Consider the following 13,100-nt stretch of genomic DNA (forward strand, 5'->3'; position numbering starts at 1 on the left):
ACCATGCTTTCTCCTCAAGCTATTGTGAATTCCAACTCCCAAAATCCCCATCCTGCTAAGGATTCGATGCGTCGAAGTCCAACAAGATCTAAAGAACCAAATGCTGAAGCAACTGTGGCTCCAGAAGGCATGTTGCTGTTTGAACTTTGAAATCCCATCTTTGCACAAGCACTTGTATTTGGGGTGAGGAGCCACAGGCACTTTTCTTTTAAAAGACAGGCTTTTTCACGTAATATATGTACATATAAAAATGCTCTTGCAGACACATGTGCACACACATTCTACAATAAACACTCCCAATAACATGCAGCATCACCCTATGATATCACACAGCCTCACCATGTTTCTGGGGTCTATTGGATACTGTTTTATATAGTTTTACGATCTTCCAGAAAGATATTGCGTAGTCTGTTTCAAATTATAATATTCCCTCCTTATCTACAAGTTCTCTTCCTACAGTTTTAGTTACTCATAGTCAATAGAGATCCACAAATATTATTTACCCCCCTTATCTATGGGATCACATTCTTTGGTTTCAGTTATCCACGGTCAACTAGTATAGGGTTTGGTATATAGATAAGGGGTGTGTGTGAACTAATGTATTGCTACTCCATTCATAATCAAAGAGACATGTCTTCCATCACTTCTTCTTTCATTAACTGGCATTGTGTTAAATTGAAACTCTACACCCTGGTGCGGTTTGGAGGAGGATGGACCATGGATGATGGGACTTGCAATACCTTCACTCACTTCCTGAAAGCACTGCAACTCCCACCAATGATGAATCAATACCAAACTTGGCATACACAGCCCCCATGACCCACTACATGAAACATGAGCACATGGTTGTTTAAATGACATTTCTATTCATATCTCCACATCTCGGCACACAAAGACACACTGATGGGACATTATGGCCAAGATCCTACATGCACTCCAGTGTGGCTGTGCATTTTGCACTGGCTGCAGCTTCCAAAGACATGTCAAGAATAGTCCCTCATAGAGCACATTATAGTAGTTCAACTGGAATACGATGAGCAAACCTCAGGCTGCAACTATCTATATATATAAAAGAGTGATGGAATCCTGGCGACCGACAAAACAACAAAACTAAACACCCCACGACCTCGAAAATTGACAGCACGACCCCTCATCCATGCCTCTAGGTTGATACAACAAAAAGAAAAGAAAAATAAAGTCCTAATTAGAGGGAGAGCAATAATTGTTTTTATCCAATTGCTGCCAGTTAGAAGGCTAAGGTCTGCCCACTTGGTCTCCTAGCAACCCACTCAACCCAGGGGACAGGAAAAGTTAGGCCTCACTTAGGCCTCTTCCACACTGCCTATAAAATACAGACACCACCAGACAACGCCACAGCAACGCGTGGCCGGGCACAGCTAGTACTGATATATAATCCAGTATCTGCTCTCAGATTATCTGTTTTGAACTGGATTATTTGAGTTTACACTGACATATAACCCAGTTCGAAGTAGACAAACTGAGATCAGATACTGGATTATATGGCAGTGTAGATGGTGACTTAGGCTCCACACAATGATTGGAGCAGAGTCAACTGCAGACACCATCGACACAGAGGGACAGTTCACACTAGAATGAAAACTCAACAATGCAACTGTGAAGTGGAGGGTAGGTAGGGTGTCTGGGATCTGGGAGTCAGTTTTCTGACCTGATAGCTTTCTGACCTGATGGCCTACACAAACTACACAAAGAAGAAGTAAACATGACCAGATATGTAAGTCTAGCTTTACAGGCTGGGCTTAGCAGGCTAAACTGTTAGCTGTGGAAGGTCCTGCCGATCAAAAGGTCAGCAGTTCGAGCCCGGGTTGGGGTGAGCACCCGCCGTCAGTCCCAGCTCACTGCCCACCTAGCAGATCAAAAGCAGAGTAGATAAGTAGGTACTGCTTTTAGCAGGGAGGTAATAAAAAGGTGCCATTAATGACATCAATCTGGAGGATGTCTAAGGATGACAAAGCTCCTCGACATGGAAGATGGAGCGACCGCACCCCACTGTGGCCAGAGTCGAGCACAGCCTCTAAGATGCCGAAAATAAGATGGGAAAAGCCTTTACCTCTGTTTGTGCATTGTCTGTCCTTGCTAATTGTATCACAATTAATGACATGTAACTATTTATAATGTCATGTGTGTAGTTACTCATAACGAGTTACTCATTTCCAAGCTCTGAAAAAGGTGGCAACGATCTGTCCATGCCGTCCTCCCATCCGTCATGTGTGCAGTGTCCAGGACGGAAATTTGGCACTTCAAAAATAGATCCCGATTTTAATGAACAGATTGTTCCTGAAGCCGGATGACACATCTGTACCGCTGCTTTTATGGAGGAGAGGTGTGTTGGCTTGGTGCCCATGCACCTAGTTCCTAAAGGAGAGGGGCCCAAAATCTGCCCTTCACATTGGAGGTGAGCTGGGAGGGGTGCCACTCATCAGCTCCCAAAATAGGAGGGCACGCATCAGCAGAAAAGGGAGGTCAAAAGAGGACACACATTTGCATAGAATGTGCATACATTAATGGCTAGGGATGCATATAGCATAATAATTGCTATAATCAAACGGAAATACACCTCATTGTAGAGTATAATCAAAAAGAAATGCACCTCATTGTCATGAGTGAGACTGTGGCCTGTCTGTTCTCTGGTCACTAACCACTGATAGGCATCTTCATAGGACCAGGCATCAGATAAAGGACAATCTCCTCTTACATGATTTCAAATGGAGGACCCTTCTTGGTAAAATGAGGCACAGAGTCACCATACAACCAGGATACTACAACCTGTGGGGCAACTGCAGATCATTCGGTGCTTAGGCTTGGCGGGTACAAGGAAAAAGTCATGTTTCAATATATTATAGCATTTGCAAATGGAAATCTCTCAGCTTTGACCTCTGGCATTTCCAGGTAGGGCTAGAAAAGTCACCAAAAGCCCAGACTGTGTGAACCAAAAGATTGGAGAATAAACCCAAAAAAAAAGCAAGCCTGGAGCCATAAATCGAGCTGGAGTTGAGCTAATCCAGATTGCTGTTTTTAGTCATGGAACTTCATCTCCATGAGGAACCATCAGCAAGATGAGGTGGATGGAATCAGTTTAGAAACTTCATGGAGAACCTGCAATGATTTGGAGAACGTCAACTATTGATGGTCAAAGACTATATGCAGGGAATTTTAGATCCACACCTTTTGTAAGGACTTCATCACGTGCAAGGTCCTCCCCTGTTCCCACACACTTCTTAAACAATGAATAGATGAAGTAGCATGGATTCCTTCGTACAACACAAGCAAACTTCCACCAGTTTTTTGTGTGAAGTGTCTGAAGTGTTTCAGAAGTGTGGGGTGGGGACTGAGCTGGGGATAAATCATCTTCTGAGGTTCCAATGCTCATGGAAATAGGAGAAAGCAGTTATTAAGACATGGGATGGGATCTTTAAGAACAATGCCTTGTGTCTCCTTGAGTATATAGAAGCCCACAGAAGTGGTGTCTGCCTCAAGAACAATGCCTTGTGTCTCCTTGAGTATATAGAAGCCCACAGAAGTGGTGTCTGCCTCAAGAACAATGCCTTATGTCTCTTCTATGGATGGTTGAGCTAGAGGCAGAAGGAGGCGATTTTGTGTGATTGTGGAAAATATATTCTCTGTCTTCTTTAAAGACAGAATAACACGCAAAGAGGACAATTCTGCACAGGTAGAAGTCAATTTACCCCGCTTTCCCCAGCTCCATCTGATGAAGTCCTAAGCCAAAGTGATGTGGTCACTGAGAGCAGTAGATGCCGGAAGACTAAAGGTAAGATGTTAGATGAGAGACCTCTGTAAGCTCCATGTTTAAGGTGCTATCCTCAAGGGCAACTGAAGACACTGACCCATTGTATGTTTTGAAGCAAGATTCAATTACCATGTTTGGAATAACAGGGCAAACCGTCCTTCATCGTAGGCAGTGAATAGATGAGGGACTGGTGCTGAACTCCAAGGAGACTCTTCTCCACAAGCGGATGCATCCAGAGCTTGCAAAAGTCACTTTTGGGGACTACCTCTTCATGACCAAAAAACAAAGAAAAACACCTTTTCCACGCTATGGATATTTCCCTGCAGAGATCTCCAGCCACTCCCTGGAGCATGGAATTTGTCTGCAAAAATAAAAAACTTAACACTCCAAGCCCCCCAAATCCCACAGCAATTAGAGTCTGCAAGAAGCGGGCAGTGCCAGGGAAACAACAGACTGGAAAACCACAGGGAAAGTGCCTTGGTGCACCATCCTTCTTTTCATCTGTCAGGTTGCTGCAGGCAAGCGGTCTCCTGCATACTCATGTGCTCCTGGGCATTTACAGCCCTTTGCCTCCCAGAGCACTGATGTCATAAAACCTTCACTTTCTGTTTCCCCTGAACTGCACAAAGCACATTTCATCCTTCAAAGCAAATAAATGAAAAAGACTTTCAAAGCTACCTGCAGCAAGGGAAAACATACAGCTAGCCCATCCCACCTTCCAAGGGTTGTCTGTAAAACACAAGTGGAAACCCTGTGGTCCTCCAGAGTTTGTTGGACTGCGGCTCCTAGAATTCTTCACTCTTGGTTATGTTGGTTAAAGGTTGTTGCAATCCAATGGTTTCCCTGCCTGCAATAAGAGGACATGCTCACCGATATTTATTGTTTGGACATGTGTGGCCAAACAATATTGGAGTGCGGTCAAGCTGGCAAAGGCAGTAACAGTTTGTTTTTGCCAGAGACAATCAAGAAGAAAAATAGGAAAATGCCCCTCTTCTCATCTTCCCAGGACTTTCCACTTTTAAAAAATGTATTTATTTATTTATTTACAGTACAGTAAAGTCTCACTTATCCAACATAAACGGGCCAGCAGAACGTTGGATAAGTGAATATGTTGGATAATAAGGAGGGATTAAGGAAAAGCCTATTAAACATCAAATTAGGTTATGATTTTACAAATTAAGCACCAAAACATCATGTTTTATAACAAATTTGACAGAAAAAGTAGTTCAATACACATTAATGCTATGTAGTAATTACTGTATTTACGAATTTAGCACCAAAATATCACAATGCATTGAAAACATTGACTACAAAAATGCGTTGGATAATCCAGAACGTTGGATAAGTGAGCATTGGATAAGTGAGATTCTACTGTATTTATATTCTGTCCTTCTCAGGGCGGATCACAATGCACATATACATGGCAAACATTCAATGCCATTAGACATACGACATATACAGACAGACAATAGAGGCAATTTAACATTTTCCAGCTTCACAAGGGTATGCTCGATTGCAGCCACAGGGAGAGCTGCTGATTCATCATCCACTGTGACACCGAGTCTTTTTTGATGGTAGCACTTCCTCATTGTTCTTCGCACACCGCTGGAAGGTTTATGGTGTTGTAAATTAAGTTAAATTAACCTCCCCACATTAAGCGGTACCTAGAATATTAGAATACTCACAGATGAGCTGCTTAGGTGGGCAGCAAGCTAGGCTATTAATGGTCGGGAGTAATATTTTGGTCCTATCCCCTGTCTAGACGTATTCTTTTAAAATGTATTTCCTCATTTGTGAAAATAAATAAATACAAGTATTCCCTTGCTGTGGAGAGGGAAACACGAGTAACCTCAAGATGGTGTAAGATGAGCCTTAAAGGTAAATGAAGGCATTCCTGGCACAAGCAATTTAGAACGAGATGCGTCGGGTGCCTATTCAGTGCCAATGAGCTCAATCAATTCTACCACTTTGGACAGACCGCGGTTGACATTGTCAGTAATGGGGAGTGACATTTGTCCTATTTAGGCAGTCATTACCCATGGATAATGAGTGGAGTTGCCCAGGGATGGATCCTCACACACACCCAGATTATCCATGGATAATGAATGCCTGGAGAGGATTGTCATCAAAAATGTGATGAGCTGGCTTTGAAGATCGTAGCCAGATCCTATTGGTGTCCTGCATAAGTTGCCCAGCCGAACACGTTGTCCAATGGGGGATGCCCTTGTTGAGCTCAGGGTTGCAGAAGCAGACATACACGTGGCCCTACGGCACAGTGATTGTGGTTTAAATGCAGTGGTTTGCACTTCACAGACTGGATGTAAGATCTCACTCCTTGATTTGTGGCAGTAGGTTTTCTGCCTGGTTATGCTAACTCCAGTCTCTCCCGTTTCATTCCATCCCATTAATTTAGCACCTTGACCCTCTCAGGCGAAGAGAAATGGGTTGCACAGGCTGAAACACTGACAATAATTCACACTTTGACAATTTGCTGGAATTGCATTCCCTTGGTAACTTTGCCTGCTCTTTTTCTTTAGGTGTGGGAACTCTATCACTTAGTTCTCAGCTGCTGTATTTGTTGCAAGAATACTCCCAAGAGCACCTTGAAATGACTATATTCTTGTTGGTCCAATCGTCGTCACCGAGCTCTATAGATTTGTATTGTTTTTAATTTTCTTGCTAGCTGCCTTTAATCTTATTATTGGGAGATTTGTTTCAAAAATTAACCCTGAGCTTGGACATAGTAAAGGTAAAGGTAAAGATTTCCCCTGACGTTAAATCCAGTTGTGTCCGACTCTGGGGGTTGGTGCTCATCTCCATTTCTAAGCCGAAGAGCCAGCGTTGTCCGTAGACACCTCCAAGGTCATGTGGCCATTGGCATGACTGCATGGAGCGCCGTTACCTTCCCGCCAGAGCGGTACCTATTGATCTACTCACATTGGCATGTTTTCGAACTGCTTGGTTGGAAGAAGCTGGAGCTAACAGCGGGCGCTCACTCCGCTCCCCGGATTCGAACCTGCAACCTTTCGGTCTGCAAGTTCAGCAGCTCAGTGCTTTCACACACTGCACTACCGGGGACTCCGAGCTTGGACATAATGGCTGTTAATAACATGGATAGAAGCTGGGACATTTTTACTCATCTTTAACAAGAGGATTAATTGGGATTATCCCTAACAACTCAGGACAGTCAGAGGATATGGTCACGGAGGGTAGGCTATGGTGATGTCAATAATACCACCAATAAACAGGCAATATTAAACATTGGCTACAGTTGCATAGAGTATGCCATTCATTTAACAACAGCAACAACAGAAATAATACACCAAGTCTAACAAAGGAGGAAAGTACACAAACACACTTTTCATGGTAGAACTCTCGCCCTGAGATTCCTCCCCCTTGCCTTGAGATCTTAAGTATCTTCTATAAAATATCTTAAACCAGATACCAGTCCTGTATCCTTGGATTCTGTTTCCATGATCTGGAAGCTGGATCAGGCCCTGGGTGCAACCAATCCCCCCTTCCTCTGACACGCACTTGCTTCTCCACAGAACTAAACTTATCTCCCGATTTCAGGCAGGTCTTTCACCCCAGGCAGCGCTCACACATCTTGCACATTCTTTGACCCGCAGCAGAGAACTCAACAGGAGGAAAAAATAAATCTCTCACAAACCTCAACCTACAGGCTACCATCCCTGCTGCTAGATTTGCTTTGCTTTCCCTCTTATTCTGCCAGCCATGACACTTGCCTTTGATAAAGGATGCACATAACCTCTTTCCTCTGAAAAGCTAACACATAAGTATTTTTAGGCTGTGATCTGCCCTGATCTAGCCTGCCTTTTTTGATGATACCAATTTAGATTTTTGTGTTGTGTTTCTAGTGCTTTGGTTAGTCAGATATGCCTTATCTTTCTTTATAAATAATTGCCTCTTTTTATTACCTGATACTCAGTAAGCCAACTATGGCTCACCAAAAGTTTCTGGGCTACAACTCTTACCATCCTTCCTTATTGACATTATTGGCTAGGGCTGATGGACTTGTAGGGCAATAGAATTTGGAGGGTCTACATTTGAAAGAAGAGATACAGGACAAGGTAGTTCATCATCGCCTAGAGCATCTTGGATGGAGGGTGATTAATAAGTAATTAAATGATGATGATGATGATGATGATCATCTAGAATGATAGAATCATAGAGTTGGAAGGGACCTCATGGACCATCCAGTCCAACCCCCTGCCAAGAAGCAGGAAAATCACATTCAAATCACCCCCAACAGATGGTCATCTTGTTTAAAAGCCTCCAAAGGAGCCTCCACTATACTCTGGGGCAGAGAGTTCCACTGCTGAACAGCTCTCACAGTGAGGAAGTTCTTCCTCATGTTCAGGTGGAATCTTCTTTTCTGAAATTTGAAGCCATTGTTCCGTGTCGAAGTCTCCAGTACAGCAGAAAACAAGCTTGCTCCCTCCGTCCTATGACTTTCCCTCATGTATTTATACATGGCCTTCATCATGTCTTCTCTCAGCCTTCTCTTCTGCAGGCTAAACATACCTGGTTCTTTAAGCCGCTCCTCATAGGGCTTGTTTTTCGGATCCTTGACTACTTTAGTCAACCTCCTCTGGACACATTCCAGTTTGTTGATATCTCCCTTAAATTGCGGTGCCCAGAATTGGACACAATGTGATTCCAAGTGTGGTCTGACCAAGGCAGAATAGAGAGGTAGCATGACTTCCCTGGATCTAGACCCTAGACTCGTTTTTCTGCAAGCCATCTATATTAATCTCCCTTGATGATTTCCAATTGTAATAGCAAGCCCTCCATCAACTCACAGATGAAAACTGGAAGACATGTAGCCAAGAGATATGCACTAAGAATCCCTTTGTCTACATTAATTTATTAAAATCCCTGTTGAGTAGGAATTATTGTAAAATTAAAACTCATTTGGATTCAGATCAATATCACAATGAGTATCTTTTAGACACAATTCTAGGAGATCAAAAGTGTTTTTAATTTTGGATATATTTTTTCTTAGATTGTGAAATATCTGGATTTGCAGATGACTCTGAGATAGTTGTATACATCATATCTGTAAATAATATTGCACATGAAACCAATGTGGGCGCTGACCCATCAGGAAGAAAAAGTACCACTCTTTCTGTCACCCATATGGAGTATTTCGGAGTATCTTGCTCAATCTCACGCAGAAAGTATAGTTGTGAGATGGGAAGGCACTTACCACCATACGGTTCAATGAGACCCAGCAGTCGTCGGGGAAGTCCTGAAGCATGGGCACCAAGAACTGGAGGCAGCCGTCCCAATGACACAGGAGGAGCATCATGCCGATCAAGTTCACAATCCGCACCACAGCACTCGCCAAGTCGTAGGTCATGTGGAAGATCTAGAAGAGAGACCAACGCAAAGATCAGTCAAGTCCCATGACACACAAAGACAAACCTGACAGCACTGGCTTTGGAGACTTTGCACAGTTCCCATTATCCAAAAGCCAATTCGGAGAGCTGTAGGCCAGGAAAGTGGCAATTCCATGCTCTGGAAGTCGCAACACACAAAATTGCCTGTGAAAGGCAACTGGCCACACACATATATTTATTTTCATTTCACAAGACTACGCCTGAGGTAGTCTTTGTCAACACTATGCTGGATTGCTTAGTGAATTAATTCATCTGTACTTATCGAAGCCCCGGTGGCGAAGTGTGTTAAAGCACTGAGCTGCTGAACTTGCAGACCGAAAGGTCCCAGGTTCAAATCCTGGGAGCGGAGTGAGTGCCCGCTGTTGCTCCAGCTTCTGCCAGCCTAACAGTTTGAAAACATGCCAATGTGAGTAGATCAATAGGTACCGCTCCAGCGGGAAGGTAACGGCGCTCCATGCAGTCATGCCGGCCACATGACCTTGGAGGTGTCTATGGACAACTCTGGCTCTTCGGCTTAGAAATGGAGATGAGCACCAACCCCCAGAGTCAGATAATGACTGGACTTAATATCAGGGAAACCTTTACCTTTACCTTACTTATCGAAGAAGGAAGTCTACTGATTTTGCACACCATGGCCTCATCTACACTGACCACTTGATGCAATTTCAAACTGGCATTGAAGAAAATGGTTCAAACGACTACATGGGAAATCCTGGAACCAATCTGAGGCCCAAATGATATATACAAATCACGGACCCCTGATGTACATTAAAGGCTTTTTTCATGAGCTTTTGTCGGAGTTTGTTGTCTGGCTGCTGCTATCTGAAGCTGGCTTTGAACTGCATTAAATAGTCAGTGCAGATGGTTCCCATGAAAATCCTATGCTGCCCTCCCAAAGGGAAAGGTAACTGCAACGGCATCCTAATTCATTGCTCAACTAAGTACCAGGCGTACATAGCAAAGGAATAAACCCACTGCCTTGGTATAGTCTAGGTCTATCCTATGCCATTTTCTCAACATGAAGTGTAAATGCAACAGAATTATTTCACCATGGTTTGCAAACAGAGGGGTTTTCCAGGGCACAACCGCCTTGCACCCTCCCGAGACACGGGGATATGCCGGCACCGCAGCTGTGTTTCCCTACCGCAGGCAATAAGGGATGGCGGAAACCTCTCAGGCAGGAAGGCAGCCTGGCTGGATCGCCTGCTTAGCGGGGGAGAAACTGGCGCTGCGGAGCCGGGCTGCTGCGTTGGAAACGTTGCTGATTTATTTACATAGACATCCCAGCTGGCCCCAACAGTTGCCAGGCAATTGCCTTGCTCCAGTGATTGGTACTCTTCTTCTCAAAGCAGGCAGACCCCGTTCCTCCATCCCTCTGCCTCCAAATCACATCTCATGATACGGAGCTATCCGTGGTCCTGAGCTCTACCTCCCAAGCGAGTTCAGTACCTTGGAGAGCTCCTTGAAAGCCAGCTTTGGCGCCTGGAATTGGTTCAGTACCCAAGCCACTAGTTCATGCATGGGCAAACTTGGGCCCACTGGGTGTTTTGGACTTCAACTCCCACAATTCCTAACAGTCTCAGGTCCTTTTCTTTCCCCTCTCAGCCGCTTAAGTCCCAATTTTGGCACTATCATTGCAATGGTAACACCCCAAAACCTTCTGTATGACATTCCATCATAATTGGGAGCAAAGGGTTAGGCCAGGAGAGGTTACTAAGGGTGCATCTACACTGTAGAATTAATCTAGTTTGGCACCACTTTAACTGCCATGGCTCAATGTTATAGAATTTATTTATTTATTTATTTATTTACAGCATTTATATTCCGCCCTTTTCACCCCAAAGGGGACTCAGGGGGGATCACATTACACATATAGGCAAACATTCTATGCCTTTTAACATAGAACAAAGACAGACAAACATAGGCTCCGAGCGGGCCTCGAACTCATGACCTCCTGGTCAGAGTGATTCATTGCAGTGATTCATTGTAGCTGCTCTCCTGCCTGCTCCACAGCCCGAGCCCAGAATCCATGGAGCTGTAGTTTTTCAAGCCCTTTAGGCTTCTCTTCCAAAGAGTGCTGGTGGCTCACCAAACTACAACTCCCTTGATACCATATCACTGAGTCTTGGTAATTAAGGTGGCATCAAACTGCATTAATTCTACAGTGCAGATGCACCCTTAGTTAAGTATTTTTAGCTAAGTGACTAACACAAAGTACTGGTAAATGACATATTCCCTCTCCAATTTCTGTAATTACAATTAATTGCGAACCAGCTATTCCACAAAGCAGTTAGATTTAATATCGCTGGTGTATGTTTTCAGTGTCTCCAAAGTTGTTTATTTATTCGTTTCTAAAGGAACCAGAAATGTGGAATTCCTCTAAAAATGCTAAAGATGCCCTTTTCTTCGATTCCTATTGTGCAGCACGGCATTACATAAATTGAAGCAGGAAGATCTGAGCCTGATTGCATAATGTTGAGAATTTCCTCTCGTACAAAAAAGGTGGAAATCTGTTGCTTTTTCATTTAAAATATAATAAAAGCAAGGAGGGTGATGGGGCGTCAAAGCTGTGGTTCGAAACTGAAAATGAATGCAGACTACAGGCTTATTTGGGGAGGCAACAATAAGAATATTTTTGTCTTACAGGTTTCTAGATTGGAGTTTCTATCTCTCCCAAGATGTTTTCAAGGCTGGCGGAAAGCTCATTTCCCACACACATTGTTACAAAATGATAACCTGACCCCGGGGTCAAATATTGCCTGTTAATAAAAAAAAAAAAAGCTGCAGGTTTGGACAATTATTTGATATAATTTGTTCAACTATTCTTAATGTTGGAAACTTTTAAAAAAAGAAACACTTTCCTCTTTATTCCAACAGCCTCCTTAAATGATCATGAGATTCTGAACACAAAATTGAAAAGCATACATTCCTGCAACCCTTTTAAAGGGGTAACGATGAAAATAGAACAAAAATGGGGTCCTGTTTCTCTCTTGAGCAGCAACAGAACTCTCTGAGTTTTTAAAATTATAACTAGGAAACAAAGTGCCTCCTAATTGTGGCAAAGAGAGGAGAAATCATCCAAGCAGTGACTGATGGAGAGGCAAGGATCCGGTGGATCATGATGGAGCAAAGCGGAGGGAGGTTTACATTTACGAAAGATGTGCCATATCACATAGCAAGGACAGAAGACAAGGTCTCCTTCAGCAAAGCAGGTGAAGGTTATCAGCCAAAGGCCGACAGTATATCAAGATCACAGGATCAGGGAGCAGGGCTTGGCAAATTGGTCTATATCACTAACTTCCGATAGCTCAGTGCCATGGAATGATGGGAATTGCAGTTTCACAAGTCATTTAGTCTTCCCTGTCAAAGAGTGTTAGTGCCTCAGGTAAAGGTTTCCCCTGACGTTAAGTCTAGATGTGTCTGACTCTTGGTGCTCATCTCCATTTCTAAGTCAAAGAGCCGGCGTTGTTCGTAGACACCTCCAAGGTCATGTGGCCGGCACCGGGGGCTCCTACCTAAGGTATATCTCATGGGAAAAGAGATGCAAGTCTACCAAGTACTACAGAGGTGTTCTTTTATGAGTCGGCGTTGTTCGTAGACACCTCCAAGGTCATGTGGCTGGCACCGGGGGCTCCTAGCTAAGGTATATCTCATGGAAAAGGAGATGCAAGTCTACAAAGTACTACAGAGGTGTTCTTTTACGAGTCGGCGTTGTTCGTAGACACCTCCAAGGTCATGTGGCCGGCACCGGGGGCTCCTAGCTAAGGTATATCTCATGGAAAAGGAGATGCAAGTCTACCAAGTACTACAGAGGTGTTCTTTTATGAGTCGGCATTGTTCGTAGACACCTCCAAGGTCATGTGGCTGGCACCGGGGGCTCCTACCTAAGG

At 43.8% G+C, this 13,100-nt stretch overlaps 1 protein-coding gene across 3 annotated transcripts in view; it reads right to left on the reverse strand.

The window, feature by feature from the left end:
* Positions 1–13,100, reverse strand: part of hcn4 (hyperpolarization activated cyclic nucleotide gated potassium channel 4) — an 83,985-nt gene that overhangs the window by 22,587 nt on the left and 48,298 nt on the right. For all 3 annotated transcript variants that reach the window (XM_062963456.1, XM_008121016.3, XM_008121017.3), the window contains exon 3: positions 9,018–9,179. In XM_062963456.1, coding sequence (XP_062819526.1) covers positions 9,018–9,179 — 162 coding nt within the window. The remainder of the gene's footprint in view (positions 1–9,017; positions 9,180–13,100) is intronic.

Source organism: Anolis carolinensis, unplaced genomic scaffold (genome assembly GCF_035594765.1).
Source record: "Anolis carolinensis isolate JA03-04 unplaced genomic scaffold, rAnoCar3.1.pri scaffold_11, whole genome shotgun sequence".
In the NCBI taxonomy this organism is placed as follows: Eukaryota; Metazoa; Chordata; class Lepidosauria; order Squamata; family Dactyloidae; genus Anolis; species Anolis carolinensis.